Raw genomic sequence first — 27,166 nt, 5'->3', positions numbered from 1 at the left:
TTATTTTTCAAATGCCTACTAAAGTGAGAGAATGAATCTCTGCTGGGCTGACCAGGCTAAAAGCCTGTGCCTGTAACACTGACTTGCAGCCTGAGCCTCGAGATGGATCCAACATGCTTCACTGTAATCCCAACTGTTAAATTGTCTATGTGGTTGCCAAGCAAAAGATAAAGGTACCACAGTATTTCCACCTTTTCTTGCAGAGGCAGCTGGAGATTTATTAGTAAATTACTTATAGAAAGCTAAAAGCTTAAACGGATATACAAGAAAGTGTCTGCTATTACTCTAACAGCACCTTAAAGCCCATTTCTTACAATACGCTTTCATCTTTCGTTCTTCCCACCAGGGAAGGTATTTCCCCATCCTCCTACATCTCAACTGCATTCCCATGTTTCATCTTATCTGTATCAGTTTGAAACTCCTACAGTCTAGAACTTTCATTTGCAAAATGGCATATAAATGTCACCTTTTGTTTATGGTGCTAAGTGCATAAGCAATGGTGTGAAAGTGTAGCAGATGAATGAACACTGCTTTCATTTCACAAAGGCATAATGCCTTCTGAAATATGTAAGGAAAAATTCAATTAATACAATCTCCAGGCAGCTAGACATGTTAAACATACACCACAGAGATCAAAACAGCTAAGCCCTTAAATCCAAACAGATTTCAGTGGTTTGACTTCTAATTGATCCTAAAAGGGTTTTAATTACTTTCTTTCCTAAGCAAGTCCTAAGCTGTTACTTTACCCGTCTTTACAGTCTATTTGTGCTTAGTAAGTCCCTGTAAACACACAAAATGTATGTAAAGTGCATAATCTTTGTTAGCATAAGACTACCTGTATCTTTACCTTTGAAGAAGAAAAGGTGTCTTTATTAGAATAATTTTATGTCCTTAAGAACTACTGTTAGTTTAAAAAAAAAAATCTTCGTTTGCTTCAAATAGTTTCCCTGTAGAACTGTTTATTGGCCTCAGGAGTTTACTAAATTACTGTAGCTTTAATACTTGAACTACCTAAGTTTACTACGTTTTCCTTCAGCATAGGAAGATACTGGACACTATAAAAATCTAATCACTAGCAAAACATGTATCAAATTTAGCTGTGATGACATTATTATATTTATTTTCTTTTCAAAATGGATTCCTCATTTTTTCCTGTAATTTCTTAGCTTTATCATTACATAATTGGAAATTCTTTTATTGAGGAAGATGGCCAATACTCCTTACTACTTATTCTTTGAAGTGAAACTAAGACTGAACTTAAAAGCCCCATATCTGGTGCTATTTAAACTATTTAAGCACCAGTTAAGGTTCTCTATTCTGAACAAATGTGTTCAATGGAGCCATATTTTACAGACCAGCCATATTCTTCTATTTGAGGACATAAAGATAAGAACATTTGCCATCATCCTTCGGTTCCTTACCTCTGAATGATATAAAAACTTAGGAACTCTGTAGGACAGAAATGTAGGATAGGTAATAGGTTTTAAGCAATCTTCGTAAACATTGTTGGTAAGCAGGAGGTGGGAATTAGACAGAGAGAGAGCATTAAGGGAATCCCAAAGTCAGACAGTAATACATTCTGTGTGGTTATCAGTTGGTACCACTATTGTCTTCAGGGGAAACGTGAATGATTTCATAAGAAGGTTCACTGTAATCTGACTTTTCCTGAGGCACACCACCCTCTTTATTTAGCTCAGGGTCATAAAATTTTCTATTGTACATCTCAGAGTTGACATAGGTTGTAGGATCAAACATCAGAAAATGCAAGGTACATGTTGCTATTAAAAAACAAAATAAAAAAGTGATCTCGTGCACAATCTGTACACAACTATAATTGATCTACGTTACTAATCCACTTAAAAAGCTAGGATTTCTCATGAACATAGCAGATCATGTAGTTTGTCTCCACACTGAGTTTGGAATCTAAAATGGTTAGCACATTTGCACTGGGATCTTCTGACTTTATCTGCTTATGCCTGTAGCAAAGACTTAGTTCCTCACATGTACTTCCATTTTTAAAGCATCATATCCTGATAGTTTTTGTGTCAGTCTAGCCTGTTTTAAGAATCTCAGTGATCAACCTTCCATAATTCAGAGACAAGTTTTTATTCATTTAATAGAAAATACTTTCAATATATGGTCATTTCCAGCTCCTTTTTAAAGCTCTTAAATTATTGCTGTCGCTTTCAGTCAACTGTATCTCATCCCATTTACATGAGCAGTGAAACTTGAAACATATTAACATATGATAATCTGTTAAAATCTACTTACCTATTGCTGTTTCTGGCATTGCAAAAAGAGTCTTTTCTGTAGCAACTCGGAAATGTCCATGGACTGAAAGGCCAACTCCCTGCATATGGAGCACAAACAAAGGAAATGGTTATAAAATTACCAGTGAAAATAATTATAACTGTAATCCTATGCAACACACTTCCTGTTTTGCTCTACAATCAAATAATGTTACATTTGCAATGCACATCTCAACAAAATATTAAATGGCCTTTTATGGTTCCAAGACCTGTAAAATATTTTTTACCTTCATGATTTGATTGAAATAGCTTTCCATGCTTTAAAAGATTGCTGACTCATACTGAGATTAACTACAAATAGCCCATGAGTGACAGCAATAACAGAAACAAGTGACCCCATTTTTCTCCATTTGTCTACTAAGCAAGTTGATATTCTTTTGCTAATGTTATATTATCTATAACTTTTGCACGTACTTCAACAAACAATCATCAGCAACAACAAAAAAGCCAATACTTTTAGAATATAGATGAATTGCATGAAGCTGTAATTATTCTTTTAAAAGAAATATTAGCTATTATTATTATGTGATAATTACCAACTTTATCAATACAGAAGTATTTCAAGCAGGAAAAGCCTCCAGCATTATTCATTAAAATTCAAAGTCTGTGGTTAGAAACTCAGTCTTCCTTAACCCTGTAGTTCTCCAAGTCAGAAATAAGATGCACACTGCGAAATACCTAGCCTTCTTCTCTAGCAGACTTTTCTGATGAGGTATTTTCTTCAAACCTGCAAAGCTCCTGGTTTTGCCTATCATATTTTCTGATTTAGGCACTGAGCAGCAGCAAGGCCCAAGAAAAGGATGTATCTTCCTTTCATCAAAAAAAAATACATCAGAGAAGCGTTCAATAGGCAAAATGACATATTTAATAATACTGGGATTACTCGGCACAGCCGCAACAAATGGGTAAAGTATCCTCACTTCTTAAAGCTTATCTACATACCGATACAAATCTGTAGATCCTAGCTGAAGACAAGTACCCTCTATTGAATATTTCACAAGTGTCATTATGCAAATATTTTCTCTCACTTTGTTTCAGCTTACTTCCTTTCCTCACTGTTATCCTCCTATCCAACCAATTTTTGTATTAAAATTAGTATCACTGCTTAAAAGAAGTCAAAGTATAATGAAGATGTAATCGATTTTTAATTAACATTTCTACTTGTTTAGATATTAGAAAAATGGGAAATAAGGTTATTAGTCTTCACAAACATCTTCACTATATTTCAGACTTCCCAACAAAAACAGTGGCGTTAGTTGAGTGATAGCTGCTTGGACCAGCATTGCATGTTCAATAGGCTTTTAAGAAGACAGTAGAACATCTTTTCATTTCACTTATCTACAGGGATCTTTGGGTGAGTTTTACATTAAAATTTTAAAAAGTTATCTCAAGCTAATAAAAATTACATCCATTTCTTCGCACCATTCTTATGCATTCTTTCCTGGCCCCTTGTACATTTCTGCCCAGCAAGAAATTAATTGTCACCACTTATTCCATTAGGGTGATGCATGATTAAATCTGAAAACATCTTACAGGTTTTTTTCTGCAAAATGAGTATCTGCCATTCTCAGTTTTTAATATAAATTTATGAAGCTTTTAAGATTCCAGTCTAATTTTCTGAGAAATGGACACTTAACATTTCTGGATATTGTATTTGATTTTGTATGCAGAGCCTAAGCCAAATCTATACACACAGGGAACTGCTGTTTCACAGAGGCAAATGGATTTTGAGCAAAACCTGAATCTTATTTGCATATGGTACAATCTACATCTCATCCCTTATCTGTCCCTCAGCTCTTTCACTTGACTGATTGTAGATCTATCTCATCTGAGCAGCAGCAAAGGCAGCAGCCCTGTATGTAAAGCTTCATTTATTCATTAAAAAGCTCTAGAATTCTTAAAGGAAGTAGAAATGTGACTTTGGCACTTTCAACATTTTATTGTATCACACCAGACTATTTTCATTGCATTGAGCAAAGTCTTTCCTATAGCAAGAGAAAGCACAATACCTGTGCTATTTTTATGCATGTTCAGCAGTAATGGCAACTTCTTTATAAAGATAAATTGAGATAAAATAAAGCAAATCCATTTTGCTTTTTCTAATTCTTAACTGTTTTGTTGTTGTTGTTGTTTTTCTAATGCTGTATCTAAGAATACAAATACCATTTATCATAAAACATTTTCCTGGCTTATTTTCTAGGTAATCAGTAGTTTGTGTAAGAAAAAAGATTCAAATTTTCAACTTGAGTTCTAAGTAGTAAAGAATGGAGTGTGAACTTCACAAAGACTGCTTCTCTTCCAAGTTTGTTCTTTTTATAGTGATAAAAATAACTGTAGAGTTTTCCTTATAAAAAGTTGAAAGAAGTAATTTTCTTTTGAAAGAATTAAATCAGATTTCACTTTCTCAAGTGCCTTAGCCATAATTGGATTTGTTTTCTAGATAGCCTTCAAGTTTTATGGTATAGATAAGAGCTTAATTTAGATACACATTTAAAAGACTAAAATCGTATTTTCTTCTTAGTCGTTGTAAAGAAAATGGCACAAATACATCTTTATTTATTTGAAGATCATTTTGAAATGATCCTACATTAAGATAAAACTAGGAGAGAAAAATGAGTTAACACTCTGAGGGTACAAACGCCAGGATTAAACTGCTGATCATATGCTTTCATGTGTTTTTTTGCAGCTTCCCAAATGGTTATTTTAATAACTTTCACTGTATGTGTTTAACCTTCTCCATCTAATCCAGAGGAAAGACGTGTATTAGTTTAAAAGTATCCTGTATAGAGAACAAACTCTTCCAATCAGAAGTCTAAATGCATTCCTCCTCCATTTCTGGATATATATATATATATATATATATATATATATATTATTTTTTTTAAGGTCGTACATATATTTTAATTTTAAACCAGAACCTTACAAATCCAGAGTCCCATCTAGGAGGTCCTTCACACTATTAAAATATCTAAAGTAAGGCCGTGTTCACTTCACCTTAAATGGCCCCAGCATTTACACATACAAGCCTAAATGCTATTATGTCTTCATTAAAATGTGCTATACCCTGCACTGTGAGAGACCTCCCTTTCATGATCTTCAAATATGTACTAAAGGTAATTTCTTGCTCCAGACTTTCCCAAGATACGTTTAGCCACTACAGTAAAAGACAATTCAAGTTTTTATAAGTACATAAACACGAAAAGAAGGACAAAGGAGAATATCCATCCTTTATGGAGTGTGGGGGGACACCTTGACAAGAGATGAGGAAAAGTCTGAGGTATTTAATGCCTCCCTTGCCTCAGTCTTTATTGGTAAAGCTAATTCACCTCAGAGTACCCAGCCTGCTGAGCTGGAAGACAGAGGCAGGGAGCAGGACGAAGCCCTTATAATCGGGGGGAAATGGTTAGCAACCAGTTGAATGCCCATAGACCCATGGGACCAGTGGGATCCACCCAAGGGTGCTGAAGGAGCTGGTGGAAGTGCTTGCCGTGTTGCTTTCAATAATTTAGCAGCAGTTTTGGCTAACCGGGGAGGTCCCAGCTCACTGGAGGTTCGCAAATGTGACACCCACCTACAGGAAGGGCAGGAAGGAGGATCTGGGGAACTACAGGCCTGTCAGCCTGACTTTGGTGCTAACAAAGGTCATAAAGCAGGCTATCCTGGCATGTACAGGACAGCCAGGTGATCAGACCCAGTCAGCATGGGTTTAAGAAAGGGCTCAGGAAGTGGTGGTCCCTCTCCACCTGGCACCAACGAGTCCACACCTCAAGTACTGTGTCCAGTTTTGGGCCCCTCACCACACGAAGTCCACTGAGTTGCTCGAGAGAGCAATGAAGCTGGTGAAAGGAATAGAAAATGACACAAAAATGGAGCAGCTGAGGGAAGTGAGGCTGTTGAGTCTGGAGAAGAGGAGGCAGAGGCCTCATCACCTGCCTGAAAGGAGGCTGCGGCGAGGTGGCTGTCGGTTCCCTTTATCAGGTGACAAGGGATAGGACGAGAGGAAATGGCCTCAAGTTGCACCAGGGGAAGTTTAGACTGGACATCAGGAAGAATTTCTTCATGAGAAATGTGCAATATAGGCATTGGAACAGGATGCCTAGGGAGGCATGTCTATTTAAGAGACGTGTGGCTGTGGTGCTTAGGGACATGGTTTAATGGTGGGCTTGGAAGTGTTGGGTGGATGGTTTGACTTAATGATCTTAGAGGTCTTTTCCAACTTAAATGATTCTATTATTCTATTTCTCTGGTGAATCAGCCTTGGTTTTTAATCCAGATCATTTATCTTAATACTGGCAAGAACCTTTTTTTCTTTTTTCTTTTTTTTTTTTTCTACTGGCAACTGCATGTTTTATTTTTGTAAAAATGACACCAGAAGTTAAGGTGCTTAGTCACAACCAACCAATTTAAACAATCTTTCTGTAAGGTTTTTAATATCAGTTAATCAAAAACATACATAATAGCAGAAATGGTGGTCTGAAAATGCATTACTGCAGACAGATAGGCGATAATGATGTGATCGCAAATTATGAATTTACTACTGCATAGGTATTAAAATACTAATCTTAATAAATGTAGTGTGTTACAACTTTACTATTAGAGCACACCTTATGAAGGTATGAAATATTGTTTGCAGATCTCTTAGTTATGTTCAAATTCATCAACAAGCTTCTGAAGAAGCCAGCAGAGTATCTCAATTTTACTTCCCAAACACATGATTTCAAACTCAGTGCACTATTTCAAATGTCATTATGTGACAGTGTATGGAAAATTTATCATTAGTTCCATATTTTTCATGATGAATACAGAACCTTACTGAAGTACTTTTCTGATGAAAAACAAAGTATAGACTACTGATATAAACTGAGCAATGGAATACAGCTACTATAAATCTCAAAAGTATGCTGTATTGTCTTAAATTGAAAATGACCCACACTAGTCATTCAGAGAACTCAACATATCTAAGAAAGTTAATAGAAATTGAGGGCCACCACAACAGAAAACCACACAGTGCAAAATAAATATGCCCATCTTGAACGGCATACAACAAAATGATGCTCATATTCACCTGCAGCATTAAGCACTGGAGTTACTAACTGAATAAACATCTGTTCACATACAGACAGGGAGACCTGTCTCACAGCAAAACCATAAACCATATTTGACTGTTTACTAAATAACCTAACACTGCAAAGGAGTCACTGCCTAGGAAAGCTTAAGAGACGGAATAAAAGAAATACAAACAGAAAAGGAGCTCATCTTCAATAGGCTGATGAAGACTTTTAGCTGTACAAGCAAACAATTTCATGATAATACTAATATCAATACCATCTGCAGTGAAAGTCCTGTTGGGAATAGTTCAAATGCAATGATTAGACATTTTAAACTGAATGAGAATGCAGTTCCTGGTAGGGCCAGAACCACAAAAGCAATGCGGCAATCAACAAGACATACTGGGCATAATATAACAAAGGGCAAGTATATCTGAACACAGATGTGTAAAAAAGACAATGTGCAGTGCTTTTTGTCTGCTGATATATTCACAAAAGCATTAGTTGGTAGAGTAAACAAGTGAAATTGATTGAGGGAGCACCAGAGGCTTATAGCTACGTTAGATCAAAAATCATTGGTATAAGAGCATTATCCCCTGCATCCAGACACAGCAAATCTTAAACCGAATCAAAATTAATCTTTGTTCATCATTAATGTCATGGACCACTCCAAAGAGTATAATCTGTTTTTGTCAGTAGATACTAGCAGGGGCAAGATGATATATTGAACCAGAGCAATATTTTAGAATAGATCGGGACTAAGAATATCACATTCCTTAGTTGATGATATATAAATCAACTTTATACAAATATCCTAAAAAAATCATTAAAAACAGTGCTTTTGGTGGTCTTTTCAATCATTTAGTGTGTTATTTTAAAATATAAAATATTAATTTAATATACAATTTAAATATGAAATATTAATTTCCACATACTGATTATGTGCTACAGCATCCCATTCCAAATTTCTACAGGCATACGGAAGAACAACCGTCTGGATAACATTACCTGTAATAATATCTGACGTTTCAGTCTGCAGTGTTTTCCCTAAAGTTTAATGTCAAACCTGTAAGAAAGTTTGTGCTGTGAATGACAACCAATATTTGGTGAATGCTCTGCTGATGCTTCATGGCACAAACGAATGGCAGAATTCACTCCAGTTGTGTGTTTCCTAAAGTTTACTTCTATCTTCACCACAAATTCAAACATAACACTAAAAACTTCCCCTTAATTTAATAATATCTTCTGTGATGACCTAGAAGTGTAACTTGTTCTCCTGACTTCTGATTATTTAAACAGATTTGCTCAACTACATTAATAGTAATCATTTAGGTCAATTTCTTCTAACAGTAAAACTTGAAAAAAATCATAGAGGCCACACCAGCACTGCTACAATGACTGTCTTTTACAAACAAAATTCAGATTCGATTTTGAAAATCCCTGACTACTAGCAGCCAAAATTCATGCAGAAGCAGCAGTGGCTGTCAAACACATGCCTTCAGAGTAAGGAGGTAGACCTTCTTGCTTCTTCACTATTCTTACTGTGACTTATTTATTAACTATCTTTTTTTTTAATTATTGTTTCTAAAATTCTTGAAGACAAGCGTTGTTCCTCTGCAACACCTAAAAAGGTAGCTACTGCAAGAAATACAAAGATTAGGACTAGCCACATCCTAACAGCTGCAGGGAAGGCAGGAAAGAGACGGGACCCATTTCAGAAAGATGCATCAACACACAACTAAGCTTTTAGGTTTTCTGTTAAAACTGAAGAAAACACTTTTTGTTCTTAAAGATGGGCACATGCAACTCTTTTTTTTTTTTTTAAAAAAAAAAAGGAGCATAGTTATTTGGGTGAAATGTGCAAACTAAGGGAATTTTGTCATGATGTTCCATTTCTTAGGAAAAAAATGCTTAAAAAAAATAAAATAAAGCAGACATTAAAACTAACTGAAGGAGAAAATAAGCATTCACAGTCTTCTGGGAAACGAGAAAAATTAACAGGGGATGGAGAAGCAGGCAAAGATAATTCTCTTCAGAACTTTCGTCCTTGATCTATAATAAAGGGAAGGAAAGGGAAATAATGAGATGAGAAAATTCTCAATATGAGACTCTAAATGAAGGCCCAGAATTAAAGAAAAATAGTAGAATTTCTAGCAAGAAAGACTGTGGTGTTAAATGGTAAGAATGAATCCACGCAGAAGCACACAAAATATCTGCGATGACACTAAACAGTGCAAGGGTGCAAAAGGTTTCCACGAAGCCATACAGAAAACCTCCTATAAACATACACAGGTTGCACGAAAATAAATAAATAAATAAATAAAAATAAAAAAATACAGAAAGTACAGCTTAGAACCTCAAATTTAGTCACAGAGTAGACAAGTGATGTCTACTCTCTGACGTGATCTCTACCCCGTTACACTGCACAGAAATGCAAAAAACATTTGCTCTGTGCTTCAAAAATATTCAGTGCAGTACAATTGTATAACGCCAACATGTATGTTAAGGAAGTCTGCCTTTCTTTCTACGTGTAAAATAGTGGCATCCGTTCCTTTTTGTATTGGACATTGAAGAATGTAGATTTGACAGAGGGACTGGAGCTTTACTTTCTGTACCACTACTGTTTTCAAACCCGTAGTTTAAAATATTTGTTTTCAAGACAGTGCTTTATGGTTGGCCCTTTGGGGAATAACATCATGTGCAAATCGTTGAACATTCAGTAGTTATTTTTTTGTATTGATGTCAAAAACTGCTGATGTTACAGTCCGATTAGCTACAGAATGAAGTGTGCCATTTGTCCCTGGGATCAAGCGCAGGAGCTTAGCAGGCAGACCCCCATGCCAGATGCTCAATATAGCGTAGTATCCGCCAAGAGTGCATCCTGTTTTAGTATTGCTTCAGCATTGTTTTCAACATCCTGTATTACAAAAGCTAAGAGGTACACAAGTCAACCTCAAAAAGGTTTGTTTCAAAGTACAACAGATAACTACTTCCAAAATCTCTATCCTATTTTCCAATAAAAGCTTGCTTCAGCTTTGAAGCACAGACAACAAATGGACAAGAAGTTTCTGTACAGTACACAAGCATGAGTTTCTAGGGGAGCCAGAGAGAGGAAAGGAGAGAAAGAGAGAATAGGAAAGCAGCTTATCCAGGTTTAGTATGTCAATATTCCAGGCAGATTCTAGGGCATAAATTAAAAAAAAAAAAAAAAAAAAAAAAAAAAAAAAAAAACTGGCTGCAGATATTTTAATAGTGTGAAGGCTCTAGCTTTTCAGAATGTTGTAAGGTAAAGTTTCACCAAAATGCCAGGCTTAAGTTGAAATAAAACACTGCAAACTCCCTCCAAAAAGTTATTTATTTTAAGTTTTGAAAAGCTTTTATTGCTTAAAGCAAACTAAAAGCCTAAAAGAGAAATATTCCACTTTTTCTGGAAGATCATTAAAATGTTATCGTACCCCCACATCAAACCCTTCTTAAGTCCTCACGAAGACAAGTGGACTCTACTTGATGCAACAGCCAATAAATATGGAGCAAAGATGCAAACTTCACCTAAGCGAATCTCTGTTTAAAGACCTATGTGTCAGGTCCTAAGACCTGCTTTAAAAAGTAAATCAGATTCCTCTAACAATACAAGCAACCAGAATCTTTTGCTGAAAATCAAGTGGCGCTGACACACACGTACAAAGTTAAATATGAGCACTAAGCTCACACTTTCTACAACAACATAAAAGGCTGCGGGAATTTTGAATCTGTAGCCCAGAAGGGAAGAATGGTCCGATACGCAACAGGAGGAGTTTTTCCAAACTGCAGGGTAGGTTCAAGGATTTGCTTGCATCTGATTCTCTGGAACCTCTAAACAGCCCCGTGGCTTACATTAAATTGACGTTATCACTCAGTAAGCAACGTTATGAAAAAAAATCATATTCTGAGCTGCAAAGTTTATGATGCTAGGAAAACATAGCCTAGATGATATCACTATTAAATGAAGAGCACAATTACCTGGAGGCATTTTAAGATATCAGCAATTTGCAGCCATACTGAGACAGCACCTCTACTGAGGTCATACAGAAGCCAATCATTAATAAAGTTTTATTTGGTATTTTTCATTAGCTGCTTGGATGAGGAAATAATAAGGGATTTGTTTGTTGGTTTTTTGATGTGTTTTTGTTTGTTTTCTTTTTAATATATGTATAGATATAATTTCCAAATTACATTTTGGGAAGGTATTATTACTTTGAAGGGCAGAGATCAGAATTCAAAACCATCTCACATCAGAGAAATGGTGGAACAAGATCAGACAGATATAAATGAAATGAAATCAACTACATCTGCAAAAGTAAAATCAAATGCAACGTTGCAAGCATGCTTTTTGTATAACAAATGCCTTAAAGCTTTCCAGACCTGAAATCAACTAGGAACTTAATACAAACAGTAACAAATCCTTTTTGCAGCAGCATTTTACTTCAGACACTACGCTACAGCAGGCACCAAAGGGTGGAGCTGTACCCACTGAGCCTAGATTTAACACAGCTGGGAAGCCTAACCAGCTTGATGTGGTGGAGCTACAAAAGGCAATGCCAGGTGATACAATGCTCGGGTTTATTCAAGGAGGAACTAAGTGCTTGTTTGTTGTTTTTTTTATAGTCTTTCAGGAAAAGTGTAGCTTGCTGAGATTGATGCTGACACACAACTTCTGTTCAAGGAAGAACTAAATACTGGTAAAAGGTAAGTGACAAGGAACTACACTGTGACAGAAGTTTACATTCTGCAAGCAAAAAGAGGTAAGAATAATGGCTTTAAGAGTATGTAGATGTGGTGGCTTCCTAGCATCTGATGTTTTAGGAGGCTTTGGTTTGCGTGAGTTACTTGTGATAGAATACTTCTATCATATATAGAGGATAATCATTCTGCTCTACTTGGTGCTAATGAATTCCCCAGCTGAAACACAGTCTGGTTTTTGGTAATGAACTGTAAAGTACACAAATTAGAGAGATTCCAGAGGACTGCAAGAAGACAAAGGGAATTAATCTATAGTAAAGACTAAAGAACTAGTCTTTTCCCAGTTAAAGTGAGATGGCTGGGAGAAAGGAAAGTATCTCAAAATGCTCTTAGAGAGCTGTGATTAAGGAATATATTGACTACATACACTGAAGTCTTAAATTAGACACTAGGGAAATCATGAAAGAGTAATTAAGTAGTAGGGTAGGATGTCTAGAAAAACTGAATTCCTGATGATAGAAACTTCTGAACGCGTTAGGTGGAAATCTCCTAAGCTCTCACCACTCTATATTTAACACTACTTCAAAGTGCAAAAGAATAATCTCAAGGATCCTCTGTACTTCTGTAATCTGAATCTCAATGTATGTGTCATTATTACCCGAGTGACTAAGGCAGGATCAAACAGTATTTTAAACTCTCTAATAGCCACCTTGAAGACACTTTACCTAAGTGCCTTAGATGTAGACTCTCACTTTCAAAGCCCTTGCTTAAAAAAACTGTGCTGATGTGTGTGTTGACAAAAGTAATAGAAAGCCACTTGTGAATCCAGAGAGACAAACAATGAGTCTTCTCAGAATTGCAATAAATATAGCTGAGATCTTTTTCTACTGAGGAGAGAACAAAGCAGGCAGCAGTTCATGCTGCTACTGCTGTCACCAACTAGGCCCAAAAGCTGAGGGTACAAGGCCGTGGAAACAAGGCTGGGTGACCTCTGTCTCTCAAAGTTGCAAACTATATTCAAATTCCAACTTCCTATTCCTCTCTCTAAACATACATTTAACATTTTGTTATTAAACAAAAGGACACACCCTTTAACAGCAAATGTGGAACTTAAAATTTATTTCACTTTTTTTTTTTTAGTAAAATGCCATCATTTTTGCTTCGTAAGATATTCTTGTCACTCAAACCTACTGCCCTGAAGCTGAATAAGTATGAAAAGATTAACAGACAGACTTATGTGGAATTCCAATTCATGATGAACTATAGAGTACATACAAAAAGGTGCAGAGAACAAGCTCCACAGCCCCATCTGTTGGCTAATTAAGCTCTCCGGAGTATCACCTACCAGGCTCTAAAGAACAAAGTTGAAGTGGAACCAGTTCATTTTTTGGAATACAATTCCAAGTTTATCGCAAATCTAAGATACATGCAAATCAACAGCAAATTTTATTACCTGAGTAGTAATAACTGAGTTTCTAATACGCTGCTGGATTTTTTTTAACCAATTATAAATTAGAACAACATTGCACTCAATATGCATGGTGCTACAAAGGTGTATCTGCATTTCTGAGCATGGCTGAAATTGATGTGGTTGCATTTTTATTCACAGATAAATGGTGTAGAGTGAAATTGAAGCGTTTAAGAGGGTCTCATGACTTTTAAGCCCAAGCTTAAACCACTTGCTTTTAAAGCTAAAGACCTGAACGTGGCTTGTTGTGTGTTTGTTTGTTTTTAATGACAGTTACTGTGGTTCACAAGTGACAAATGCTTCTAGCTCCCGCTCACTTACAGGGACTAAACCAGATTTTGAGCATATGAAATAGATTAAATATGACCTTATTGTGTCAAAAACATAGATCCCTAATGTTTGAGTGATTTAAAACAAATCATCTAATTACCACAAATAGAATAACTCCTTTGCATGAATGTAGTTTCAGTGAATAATTAGAGTAGGATAGAGAACTTCCATGCAACAAGCAAAACAAGGTAAGAGGATGAACGTGACCAGGTTTGTTCCAGTGGTTTTAACCTAAAAATCTTACTGCAGTGCACCTATTTTAACCACAATAGAAAAGAGCTGCTGCAAGCTTTGTTTGGTTAAGGCCAGGAGTGATGGGGGTTCCCCATGCTGACAACGCTGATGGAAGAAGGTGGATAAAGAAGGAAGCTAGCACACCTTTCCTGCTAGAACATTAGTGATTTGTCTAAATGGACCAATCTTGCAGAGGTAGCTAAAAGGAACGCAGCTCAAAACTGCCACAGAGCACATACACAAAAATTAATAGGCATTGAGAAATACTGCTGCCGACCTCCTGTGTTAGACCATCAGTACATACTTCCATGTACTGTGAGGAGAAAAAAAGTGTGTTGATTTAAAAAAAAAAAAAAAAAAAAAAGCATTCCTGTAAGAAGGGCATTAAAGGACATTATCTGAGTAAACTGCAGCTCCACTAACACTGCTAAATAAATAGCATTCAAGGTTATATGAAAGTTTAAAAGCAGTCCATAAACTGACACCTTTTTCTTCCCCTGCCTTAGATGGCATACTTTTTCAACCAAAATTGTATTTTTTTAATCACACTGACATGAAAGACAACCATGACTTCAGTGTGGGATCCTGAGGTGGTACCACAAAGTTTCAAATATAACACAAGGACTAAAATCCTGGCTCTCAGACCCAGCTAAAGGGTGGGCAACAGAACCCTGTATGCTTTAACAGAAATGAAGTGTGTATACTCAGGCTTTGGAATGATATGCTTGTTCCATCTTTTTATTTTTTTTTTTTAATTTCAAAAAGCCCAATGCAAGAAAAGGCAAAATGCCTCTTGTGAAATAATATTTTAGGCTATTATACCAAAATAATGTTTTAGAGAACTGCAAGACAGAAGTACTTCATTGAAAGCTGTTGAGGTCTTCCATGCTCATGCCTCTACTTGTGTTAAACTTTGCCTACAGCAAACACCTGATGAGATTCCTTAAAACATTGAAAAGGAATGCAGTAGAACAGAAGCTGCAGTGTAAGAAAGTGTAAAAGTCAGAAGGAGAACAAAAATGCTTGAAGAGTAGCTCTCAAAAAGAAAAAAAAAAAAAAAAAAAAAAACACACACAAAGAAGAAACCCTGGAGGTGACATACCTGGACAAGTAGGCCAGGTCTTCTCTTTCTATCTTTTCAATCTCTTTCTATTTTCTCTTTCTGAGCAAGATAACATACATTTCTAGTCATCTAGGTCCTGCAATGAAAGGTCCCCTTATCTGTTGAGTAGCTGCATAACATCTTAAGATCTACATAATGTTTTAAATGTCTTTATTAAATAAAACTATATAGGCCTCTGTAGAACAGATGAAAGAAACTAACTTCCTTCTAGGAAGGAACACTCTCTTATATTCCAGCTGCATAAGTTGGGCGATAAATCCCATCAACTTCATATCATAAGCAGATGTTAAAAACAAAACCAGAAACTCCACTGGCTTAATGAGCTGGTAGCATACGCATTGAAGCAGCTTTCCAGCATAACTATTGACACTGTGTGATAGAGATCCTTTAAATCTTCACTTTCAGCAGCAAGAAAAAACTATCTGTCAAGAACTGTATTGAAGCAGTTGTAATTAGCAGTCCAGGAATACTTGTCATCACCCATAAATCTAAGTGACAATATGGCAGACAGACATCACTGTCAAACTCATTGTTCAAAATAACTCAAGATTATTGTACTCTGTTCCCTACTATGATGCACATATATCCAACAGATGTCAAACTGAAGTGAACAGCATTTCAGCATGTAGAAAAGCATGGTACTGCCACTTACTACCTACTCACAGCATTTAGAGCCAACAATTGCTAAAACAACTATTAGCACTGACTATAACTAGCAATGTGACGGAGTCTCCTCCATTCGTATGCTTTGGAAACAAGATGTGACCTTGGAGAAGGATATCAGGATACTGTAGCTTATGATCTGGGAGTACTGCAGAGGTGAGTCTGCAGATGCATTTCCCAGTCAGTTCATGGGAAAATGTAGAACTCTATTTAATAGATGCTCATAACAAGCTTTGAGATTTTTTCCATTTTTTTTTTCAAAGACTTGCCTTTTAGGTGTGTATTTATATAGTTCTATTTTCTAATAAATGTTGAGTAGAAAATTATTCTCAACTCTTGTATAATCCACGAACTCACACTGAAGTGTTCTGAAAACCTTTGGGTGGTGTTTGCTACACTGACAAGATTGTGCTCTTTTCTCAAGCCTACTGGCAGATCCTCAGAGGAAGCAGTTGCAGTAGCTATCAAAGAACAGCAGAAGAACAGCAAGGTAGTCTGACAAGCTAGATACAAAAAGGTTGGATTTAAATGTTTGTTCTTAAATTGATGTTTGACACACTTCATGCAACTCAAGTACACCACGTTACATTACTTCAAAACAAATTATATTAGATATAACACCAAGGTACTTACCCCTCCCATAGTAATGCCATCGATAAGTGCCACATAAGGTTTCTTGCAAGTGCCTAAAATAAATGTAAAAAAAAATAATGTAATTTCTTCAAAAGAATGACTAACCATATGCATGACAACTTCCTCATGTCTTATTTCAACAAGAGCAAAAAAAATAAATAGCAAATTAAACAAAATATCAACTTACAATGAAGCTTCTTCACATAATTATTAAGCAGGGGAAAGACATACCAGTGAGTGGCTTACTACATTCCTAGCGTTGTAAGAGAACATGAAACATCAGACAGCTTGCTATGTGAGCATCTGATAATCCAGCCATATCTGGCTATTACAAATAATTTTGTAACAAATTAGGGTGAAAAGGGAACTGTTTTGTCTATCTCACAGCTTGGAGTAAGAGCATAGAGCATGTACCAGTACATCAGTACAAAGTCAGATTCATTGGTAGATTTAAGCCAAAATGTGACTGAACTACTACAATATGAGCGTGTTCTGTCTTGCCAAGTCTGCTGCATGTTACCCGTGTGTGGCACAGGTCAAGATGTTGCCCTAAAGCACTACAGTTTTATTTGTCAGCTTTATCTGTTGGAGCTTATAGAACTTATGAAACTAAAGATCGGATGCTGTCAATTACTGTTTACAGAAAGATTCAGAAGCCTTCCGAGAATTAAATTGCTGCTTCATATTTGTCGTTTTCAGGTCAGACAAAGTTGAATTAGATTGCTGATAGAGGTATCTGCTACAATAGCTGTTTTCTGTAGCAACTATAGATTGTTTAAAAAAAAAAAAAAAAAAAAGACCATTTTACAAGGCACTTCAATCCTCCAAGTCGATAGAAACTGTGAGAACTAAATTTTTAACTCTGTTCTTGCATCAACTTATAAGCTAGAACATGGACTCTCGATGTTAGACTTTGAACTAAGTTTCTACAGAAGTATGTCTGCAAATGCAGTGACAACAGCTCCTCTGTGTACTTGAAGTTCTAAAATACAATATAAAAATATTTCTTTTTAGTAGAAGTCTCAATCCTAAAGGAATACGATTACACCAGATTTACCCAAAATCTAGGTTTTGTAATTATATTGCATTATAGGAATAATATACGCTAATCAATTACAAAAAAAAACCCTGAGGTATATAGTCTTTAACTGTTTGCCATAGCAATATTAATATTTTTCCATGACACCTTAAATATTTTCTTTGCTGGAGACAGGAAGGTACATAAAAATGCTAATTCTAATAAGTATTACTTTATACTCTTTTGATAACTTCAGTTATTATGCAACATTTTCACCTCTTTTCCTGCAATGACTAATACTGGATACTTCTGATCAATGTTTAAAAATCCAAACTTTATTCAACTGAAATATGTTCGAAGAATTTTCTTCTGATCGTAACACTCAACCCTTGATTTTCATCCAAAAGAATAAAAATGTCACTTACTCTAATATTCTATTATCTATATTTTATAGACAAGCAAAGAGAGAAAGTAAATTTATACTCAAAGTCATTGTTATGAAAATGATACAGTTCTAAAACTTGCTGTTAAACATACCAATGGCATTGTTCAGGGTATATTCTTCTCTGAAGAAATCTTGTGCCAGTTTATCTCCAACTTTTCCTGCATCTGTGATGGCTTAAGAGAAACAAAAATTCTAAAGGTAACTAAGGTTAATAGAACACAAATACAAGTACAAAAATCAGTATTGCATGATAAAAAAAAAAAAAAACTTGTCCTACAGCAGTTAACAGCAACTTAATCCTGCTTTATTTTACTTGAGCAAACAAATTTATCAAATTTAAATATGAACAGCTATCCATTTTGAGTCCCTTCCATTATGCTGGAGAGTTGAGAGACTGCAGTCTATTTTCTACACTATGGAACCCCTCCTAGTGGTTGTCAATCTTGTCTGTAGTATTTCATAGCAATATATGGAACAGTCACTTAAAACTGATTACACTGAAAACCGAATACTAAAAATGAGAAGCCAGTAAGAGTAGGGCATAATTTAACAATAGCCTGTACTGCTTGATTACCTAGGATTTAAAACAACCGCCAACTCAAACAGTTTGGAGACTTTCTACCATTCATAGTTAAAGAATAATCACAAATGCATTGATCACTGTAGCCAGCTATTTATCTAGCTACCTCTGAGTCAAACATCAGAGAAATTATCCAACAAAGCTATCTGTTAGAACCCTTCAAATTTCTTGTAAATAAGCTGTCTTTAATGAAATGCTGGGAAGAAGAAGGAAGAGACAAGAAACCTCTCAGTGACTGGCTGCTATCACCAGTTACTCATAAGCAAGAATTTGACACGTCTTTCCCAGTTACTGTTTTGTGTTGATTGGTTTAATTTATTTACCGTGACTCAGGTAAACAGAGGCTTGCCACAAAACAGTGAGTTTAGTTGTGCCAACTTCTTCTAACACCTTGACGCACAGATGCTGTATGATGCTGTTGTCATGAGACAGCTGTTGGAACACTGCGTATAAAACAGTAAAAACTATTTAAAGTGACTGTAGCCCTTACCTCTGATGTCACCACCAGCACAAAAAGCTTTTCCTCCAGTTCCCTTTATGATTATTAGAAAAGTTTCAGGATCTTGCTCCCAAGCCTAAAGTGAGGCAAATGTTTCCACATAATATTGAATTAGAATTTTAATCTTCTTTTTCTGTATAGTATGATCCTTATTTTATTTTTTTCAGAAAGACTGTTTTTAAAATGAAGTCTGAGAGCTACACACATTTGCTTAGGAGTTTCTAACTGCCACTCCGTTGTCATATTCAACCCTGGTGGCAGAGATTTGCACAGCCACTTCGTGTATTTCAGAATGCCCAAGGACAGCTCCCACTCTCTGGCGAAAAGCAGCACTCCCTAAAGCAGGGCCCTATATAAACCTGGATGGGAACACAACGCTGGGGGAAAAAGCTGGGAATAGAGAAGATATAGTAACTGTTTCAAGACAATTCATGGAAGCTTTGTGTATCTAAGATGTGCAGCAAGGAAAAGAGCATTTAAATTGTTGATGGATATTTTCAAAATGATTGCAATCAATACCTGTCAAGGACTGGATTAAGCCAATTTGTGCACAGATGCATCTGTGACAAGGTATTTCTGTCTACCAGCAGCTATACTTAAAATTACTCCACCTTTTAAGGTTGTGCATAAAACAAATCCAGTACTCAGTACTACTTTAAATGTTCTTCAAAGAATGCCTAAGTTTGCAACATAACCATCTGTCAAAATATAAAGAGGCAGGTAACTGTCTAACAAGTACTGGTACTTAATATTTGACTTTCTGCATATGATGTAAATTAAAAAAGACTATTTGCATGCTTAAAATTTCACGTTACTTTACTGAGAAGCACTGTCCATAACTCCACAAGGCTCTTTTTTAGAGAATGAAACTAAAGCAACTTGCTTCATGATAATTTGTGTCTTTTGTTTCAGCCACCCAACTTCCCAGCAAAACATGCACTCAACTCAGAGGCAACACCTCTGTACAGCTTAGAATATGTGCTGACTGACCAACTGGGTGTTGAGAACAGAAACATATAAACACTAACTACTGCTTGCCTTTAATTCAGTCCTGGTGTTAATACAGGGGTCTTATCTATGCAGGTGCTAAAACTTCACTTTTTGTCTGACAGCTTTTTTCTTTGGTGTCTTTTCTTTCTAACCTGCTTGAAATTGTCTGTTCTTTTCCATCCTACACATCTGAGCTCATTAGCAAGAGTTCTCACAATTTAATTATTTAAATTGGTATGCTATGAAGTGTCAGAATGAATTTTAAAAGCAGTATCAGGTAACGTAACAGCTACTAACCTTTATTTGTGGATAAATTTGTTGGATCATAGAAAGATTTAGCGCATTGAGAGCCTTGGGTCTATTCAAAGTTATTATTCCTGCACCTCCTCTCTTTTCCAACAACACTTCATCTGAAGAATCAGTATGCTTACACATTTTCTGTAAGTGCAAAAACAAATAAAATAAATGTCTTAATGTCTTTGATGTCTTAAGTAACATACAAGAGCATTTATGGAAATATACTCTCTCAAAGCACACTATTCAAGATTATAAAAATATGTGTTTTGAATTTCACACTAAGGCTTTCCCACTGTAATTCAAGTCATATTTGTATTTCTTACATGGTTCTCTTGGAGCCGCTTTATTATTCTGAAGGACTCTGACAAACCTCAGACAAGCTTTTGAGCTATATGCTCTTTGGCAATGACACTTGAGATACTAAACGATGAACTGTGGTGTTTAAAACTGACATTCTGAAAACACCTATAACAATTACAGTAAGAGTTTTGTATGTCCCTAGTGCTACTTTGATACTGCAACCACAAATGTACATACAACTTCTTATGTAACTTCTAACAGTTGAGTTGGTTGCTAACCTATTTTCACAATTGAATTTTACATTCAAACTCAAAGTTGAATGACATTTAAGGAATATAAGGAAGCTAACATGGAAGCTAACTATAAAATTAGGGAAAGCCAAATAATTGGGCTTTAGTTTATGGTTTAGTAGACACACAACAAAGTGCTCACAAACATAGGCAATGTTCTGCCTGAATGGCATTCAGAAGCACCACACACACATATTAGAAGTTGCATGTGTTGTCTGTCTCAGGTATGGAGTTAAATGTCCCAAGGGCTTCCAACTCAGTCAAACACGATGTAGTTCTTACCAAATGCTGTAATATTACTTGCAGTCTGTTAAATGGCTTCAGTCTGAAAAAGAAATGTTAAAAACTAAAATTCTAAAACAGCTATACAACCCCCACACGCACAGCTGAGCAAAGCTTTGTCAGAAAATTTCTAGACTTGATTGCTCTACCTTTTACTTTGTCTTAATCAAGTAATATTTTGATATCAAAGCGGTTGGAAGTATCATTGCATGTTGTTATATATAGATACCAATGTCAATGCTAATGTTTTCATTGCATTTAAGCAATTGCAAGTTGTCTGGGCGCTAATATGACGAAGTAGGAGTTTGGGGGATGCTTGTCTGGAAATTTTAATACTTGTATTTTGAAAAAAAAAAAAAAAAAAAAAAAACAAAACAACCACAGTCCCGAGGCTTCCATTACACAAAGCCTGCTCTCGCTGTGCTGCACGTATGCACATTTAAGTAGGGTTTACGAAACAACTCGAGCAAAGTTAATGCTTGTGCTGCCAAGAGGAGACATCTGGCCATACCAAACTGTTTATAAAAGCAGGTTTTGAACCTGTTACTTAAGTAACAGGCGTTTATTGTCGTTGTATTCTACTGAGGAGAATAATAAAACCAGCATCCGCACACATAGCAGGCGCGCTGGGATGAGGCGATTTTTAAGCTCCCTTCATGATCCCAGTAATTGTGTGATTTTATGGAAAGCGGCATTCGCAGGACTTCACCCCACAGCCACCAACAGCGCGTTGTACCACGGCGGGGGGGAAGCCGCGGGGTCTGAGGGCAGGGCGCGGGGCAGGCAGCGAGCCCTGAGGCGCCGCCATTTCGCGGGGGGGGGGCGGGGAGCGGCCGCGCGGCCGTTACCTGGGCAGCGGCCGCAGCAGGCGGGCCGCCATGGCGGCTGCCGGCGCCGTCGCTCTCCGTCATGGGCCCCGGTACGGCGGGGCTGGGCGGGGCGGGAGCATGCGCGGGGCCTCAGCCCCGGTCTGGGGGTGTTGTGAGTCCTGTGGGGCTGGGGCTGGAGCCCCGCTGGGTCCCGCGCCCTGTTAGATGCTCGGGGTGTCCGCCAGGCTGCGTGTGGCGGTGTGGTGCTGGCAGCAGCAAGGCTCGGTCCGGTGGTTGTGAGCTCCCTGTTCCCTCACAGGCTCTGTGCTGGCTGCTCGGCCATCGACGTGCCGCTGCCGGGACCGAGGAGCTGAGCTCATGTGCTGCCCCACCGCCAAGCAGGTCTTCTGTAAAGGGAAGAGGACCTCAGGGAAGGTAAACGCAGGGACTGAGGAGATGGTGTGGCTGCTGCACCACTGGCAGCCAGAGACACAGCCCTGAGCTCAAACACAGCCTGCACTCAGCAAATACACTCAAATCGCACTCAGGGAAATTGCCTTTTTTTCAAATATAAGTGCGTTAAGACAATTCAATATATCGTTCATTAAGACAATTCAATATGTTCTCAATACAAGTTCATTAAGACAATTGAGGATTTACAGACATCATACTAGTAGTCCATAATACTAAATTAACTTTTTATGCAGTAACTGTTACATTGTTCCATAGATTTTTATTTTTTCTAAGCTGACACACACCGTTGTGAGACATGGAAAAGCATGATGACCCATGGAGTAAATGGCAACACCGTGCATTAGGTACATTAGTAGAAATATAGCTTCGCTATCTCAATGTAGCAAGTTCAGCACTTGATTTGTATCTGTATTGACAACAAACAAAAGCAAACAAGCAAACTTTGCAGCAAGTTTATTTTGCTGGAACAAAAAATCCACGCCTCCTGTAGCACTTCTGGAGAAGTCCCCAGAGGGCAGCCTTGCTCTTTATTTCCAGAAGTGATTCAGCCCCTGCTTGCAGCAGCGTCATCAGTATTGGCATTTCCGTTGTAGTAACTCGGGGCATATTAAATTTAGTTGTAAAAATCTTCATCAGACTAAATAGACACAAGACAATACACGAAACATTTCAGTATTATGCAGCCTCAGTTTTCAGTCTTGTACATTGTGGGGAAAAAAAATGACTGAGAGAACAGGACAGAAGGCGCTTTTGCAGGCTTTGGGAGTGTGCCTACTGCGAGTTAATTAACTGCAGAATTCATTAGGCCATCCAGACTGTATAGACCTTTACTCATAGATCATATGGTTGTGAAAGATGCGGCCTATTAATGTTATCTTGGCTATATAAAACCTTATATACTGTCTTACAGCAAGTTGCACACAATCAAATCTAAACCAACCTAAGCAACACCAAATTACCATGGTGGCCAAATCTGAACCCATATTTATATTTTTTATTTATATTTATACTTGTTAAGAGTGAGATAACTGCATCTCTTATCTAGGCCTAACAAGGTTATGGGGAGTTTGATAAGCAGATAATGTTTTTGTACTTAGTATCTGATGCCTGGAAGTCTATATATTTCACTAGCAAATATGAACAGCGCCTTTCTATAGGGGAATCCTTTTGTTAGCATCGTTGTGGAAATGAAGAAATTGGTGCATGGAAGCTAATCACAGGTAAGAGCAAGAGGAGTCTGTGAAACTCCTGGAAATCTCTTAATAAATTCCACCTGCACACGAAGGGGAAGGCTGTGATCAGGACGTGATTACACAGGATGGCAGTGTCTAGGAGTCCAGAATAGAAGTCAGTGGTCTGATTCACCTTTTACTTATCCAGATTTTAATCTATTTCATCCCCTCCTGGCTTCAGTGTAAATAATGGTGTAGAGCCTTTCTTTGTTGTCTCCCAGCTGTATGTCTGATTTGGAACAAGAGCGGGGCCTGCTCATTTGTAGATAATGAAGTAACACAAGCATTGTCTTGCAACAGCTACCAATTTCTTTCCAGGGTGATGACACTGAATTTATGCTTAATGTTGTTTTTTTTTTTTTTCTTTTTTTTCCTGTTGGTTTTGAGAAGGAGCTTTGGAGCCATATTTCTTGAGCCTTGTGTTCTACTTTATTTTAAAACATGCCACTGATGGCTTAAATTTACCTGTGTGTTTTTGTTTGTTTGTACGGAGCTCTGAAGAGTACTGCAGTTTTCTCACTGATAACCATTTGGTGCGTGCAAGCCAGTCCAAAGTTGGGTTCAAAAAGTAACTCAGATACCAGGGATTTTAGTAGTACTTCACACCCTATTTTCTACAGAGTGGAATGCCAAAGGGAAAACGCTTTCTAAAAATAAAATAAAAGATTGCTATCCATAAAAGTAGTGAAAACATTGAAAATAATGAAGTTTTATATGAATAAGTTGAATGAGATAACATTTAACTAGGGAGCTCGTGGATGATATTGCTATCAGCAAAGAGGGCTGTGGCAGAGTGGATATTTTCGGGGTGAGCAGCACCCCTAGTAACCGAGCCAGGAATTCAGGGAGTGCAAGTGCAGTAGCCAGAAGGATAGGCAGGTTGTAATTCCTCCCTGTGGAGAAATTTCCTGGCAGTGAGTTCAGCAGGTTTGGAAAGAGAAAACAAATTGCAGACTGTAGGAGGACTTCAGAGTTGAGCAGATGTTTGGGGGTTTTGTTTTTGGTAGGTTTTTTTTTTTGGTTTCTTTTCCAGAAAAACATACAACTTCAGCATCAGGATGTGGGTGCTGTTGCTCCCCAGAAGGATTTCAAGAGCAGCTCAGCTGCATTCTGTACGTTACCTCTATACTGCTAATTAATGATTAATTTGTACCTCTCAGTTACTCGCCTGTGAGAGCTCTGACTGCATTTCACCAAGAACAGATAATAAATGGTTTGAGTACTTCATCATGGCCCGCGCTTCTGCATCTTGGCTTGCAGTAAACAATCTTTTCCTTCGTTGGTCTAAGAGCTAGCAGCTAATTTCTGCGTGTGGATAGTGTGGGTAGCAAGTGCATCCTCACGGGAGAAAGGAGCTTTGAGGAATACAATGGGGAAAACCCCCAGTTTATCCTAGCTAACTGGCTAGAACTGTGTTGACAAGTGCCCCACGGATTGATTGATTTTTTTCTCCTCTCCTCAGTACAACCCCGATTGATTGTACTCTAAAGCACATGATAAGGCTTAAATTTGGTTGCCCCAGCGAGGGCAGTGAGTACCAAAGGCTCCGGTCTGCAAGGGGCAGCCTGCCATTGGCTTCAGCAATAGTAGAAGTTGACTTACACTAAGTGGAAAACTAATTGTCTCTCCGCTCCCTAAAAATAAGCCAGGCCGGGGAAGGACTGAAGCACAGGAAACATGTCTGTAATATGGAGAAGCCTTTTTTTTTTGTTTTTTTTTTTTTTGCTTTTGTCTGTAAAGTGAGTAATTCCCTGGGAAGAGGCTGCCTTCCCCAGGGCGTTGAGTCAGGCTTGTCGGCCAGCGGGTCCGCATCACGGCTGGGGTCAGAGCTCTGGGATGAGCGCCCGGCGAGTGGCGTTCACTGCTCCATTTCTCCTGTAACACAAGGGTTGGGGGGGGGGGAAGCCCTTTTTATTATTATTATTATTATTTCTTTTTACCAATTAGCCTGCGTTTTGCTGGTTGGGAAGTGTCTGGAAGCAGATGAAAGCCAAGCCATAAAGGACCTGTGAGTGAAGCACTTTTTTCCATTTCTCCCCTGGCCTCCGAGGGCGCCGGGGGAGGCGCGGGGGTGGCTGGTGCTGCGGCAGGCAGCCCGGCGAGGCTCCACGGCAAGGTCCAGCCACCAGTGGGTTCCTCCCCTCCCACCGCCCCGCTCAGACACGCCGCTCGCTGCATCCACCCACCAGGCCCCTCCGGGTTAGACAGGACCCTGGGCAAACACCCTCCTACGTCTTTCTTCCCTGCTGCCGCAAGCAATCTGTCACTCCTCCCCTCAAACCACCCACCACCCACGTACCAAACCATAACTGCAAGGAACACCCTCTCCCCTTCCCCCTGCGCTCCCCGCCGCTCTGTTCCTCCCAGCGGGTGCGAAATGCCTGCAGACGCGGTGGGCGCCCCTGGGTCTGGTGTTGGGACCCAAGGTGTTGGGTGCCTGCCACGCTCCGAGCTCGGCGAGGGCTCTGCTCGCAGATGCCTGGTGATGGTTTTTCCTTGCGTGGCATTACACGTGTGCAGGTGGGCAGGGGCTGCTCGCCTCCCCCTCGCCTCGATGTGCCTTCCTTCCACTCCCGCTCCCGGCCTCCCACGCATCCAGCGATGAGAAATGCTGCAGAAGACTGACCAGCCACCAGCCCGCCCACCTGAGGAGGAGGAGCAGCAGCAGCAGCAGCACATTTCTCTCTCTCTCTCTCTCTCTGCTTTTTAAACACAGTTAAAAAGAGCTGCAGCGTGGGTGGAAATAGCTGTAGGGAGTGTGTGTGGGAATGGGGCCAGAGGAAAGTGAATTTTCTGCTGGGAGGACAGTTACTTCTCGTAGACCGGGGAAAGAAAAAATCCCCAAGGATAACTTAATGCTGAGGGTGTCTTTAGGTGTAAATTAGTTCTTAAGGCTCACTTTCCCAGGTCTGGAAAGAATGAAGCAGTGTTTATTTCTCCATGGTAGTCCAAGCAATGGGACGGCGGCAGCCCGCGCTCAGGGAAGCTTGCCTACAGGACTCCAGGAGCCTGCGTAGCAAGTGGTATTTGTGTGGCATCCCGTTGTGTCAGCGTGGCTCTGGTTCTGCTCCTGGCGTACGTGGCTGATTCGATGAGAGTCAGAGCTGCTTCTATGTAGGAAGAGAAAAGAGCATGTGGAGCATGTGGTTTTCACCGTGTGGGTCTCTATTTCCAAATACCACCCCTATTGGCCCTCTTGAAATAGCACTATCCCGGAATATCAGTTAATTCAGAATTTACTCTAAATTTGTGCTCCTATAAGAAATTAAATTCAAGCTTATTTATGTTAACAGGATGTTATTTGAGGTGCTTTGCTTCTGTTGCATGAAAATAGCAGTGAAACTAGTAGAGGAAAACACAACTTGTGAGACTGGTGGCATGGAGTACGAAGTGGTACCGCCGCTGCTTCAGAAATCTCTCTGA

At 38.4% G+C, this 27,166-nt stretch overlaps 1 protein-coding gene across 2 annotated transcripts in view; it reads right to left on the bottom strand.

The window, feature by feature from the left end:
* Window positions 1–22,163, bottom strand: part of HIBCH (3-hydroxyisobutyryl-CoA hydrolase) — a 42,008-nt gene extending 19,845 nt beyond the window's left edge. The window contains exons 1-7 of one of the 2 annotated variants that reach the window (XM_084523706.1): window positions 22,077–22,163; window positions 21,229–21,271; window positions 20,357–20,497; window positions 19,061–19,145; window positions 18,083–18,163; window positions 16,528–16,580; window positions 2,272–2,350 (exon numbers count right to left, since the gene is read on the bottom strand). In XM_084523706.1, coding sequence (XP_084379832.1) covers window positions 2,272–2,350; window positions 16,528–16,580; window positions 18,083–18,163; window positions 19,061–19,145; window positions 20,357–20,497; window positions 21,229–21,271; window positions 22,077–22,108 — 514 coding nt within the window. In that variant the 5' untranslated portion in view covers window positions 22,109–22,163. The remainder of the gene's footprint in view (window positions 1–2,271; window positions 2,351–16,527; window positions 16,581–18,082; window positions 18,164–19,060; window positions 19,146–20,356; window positions 20,498–21,228; window positions 21,272–22,076) is intronic. The other variant, XM_084523707.1, reaches the window with a different exon arrangement.
* Window positions 22,164–27,166: the final 5,003 nt, after the last annotated feature.

The sequence above is a fragment of the Aythya ferina genome (genome assembly GCF_964211825.1).
Source record: "Aythya ferina genome assembly, chromosome: 6".
Taxonomy (NCBI): domain Eukaryota; kingdom Metazoa; phylum Chordata; class Aves; order Anseriformes; family Anatidae; genus Aythya; species Aythya ferina.
The sequence above is the reverse complement of the archived record's forward strand: the minus strand, read 5'-3'. Positions and strand labels throughout refer to the sequence as shown.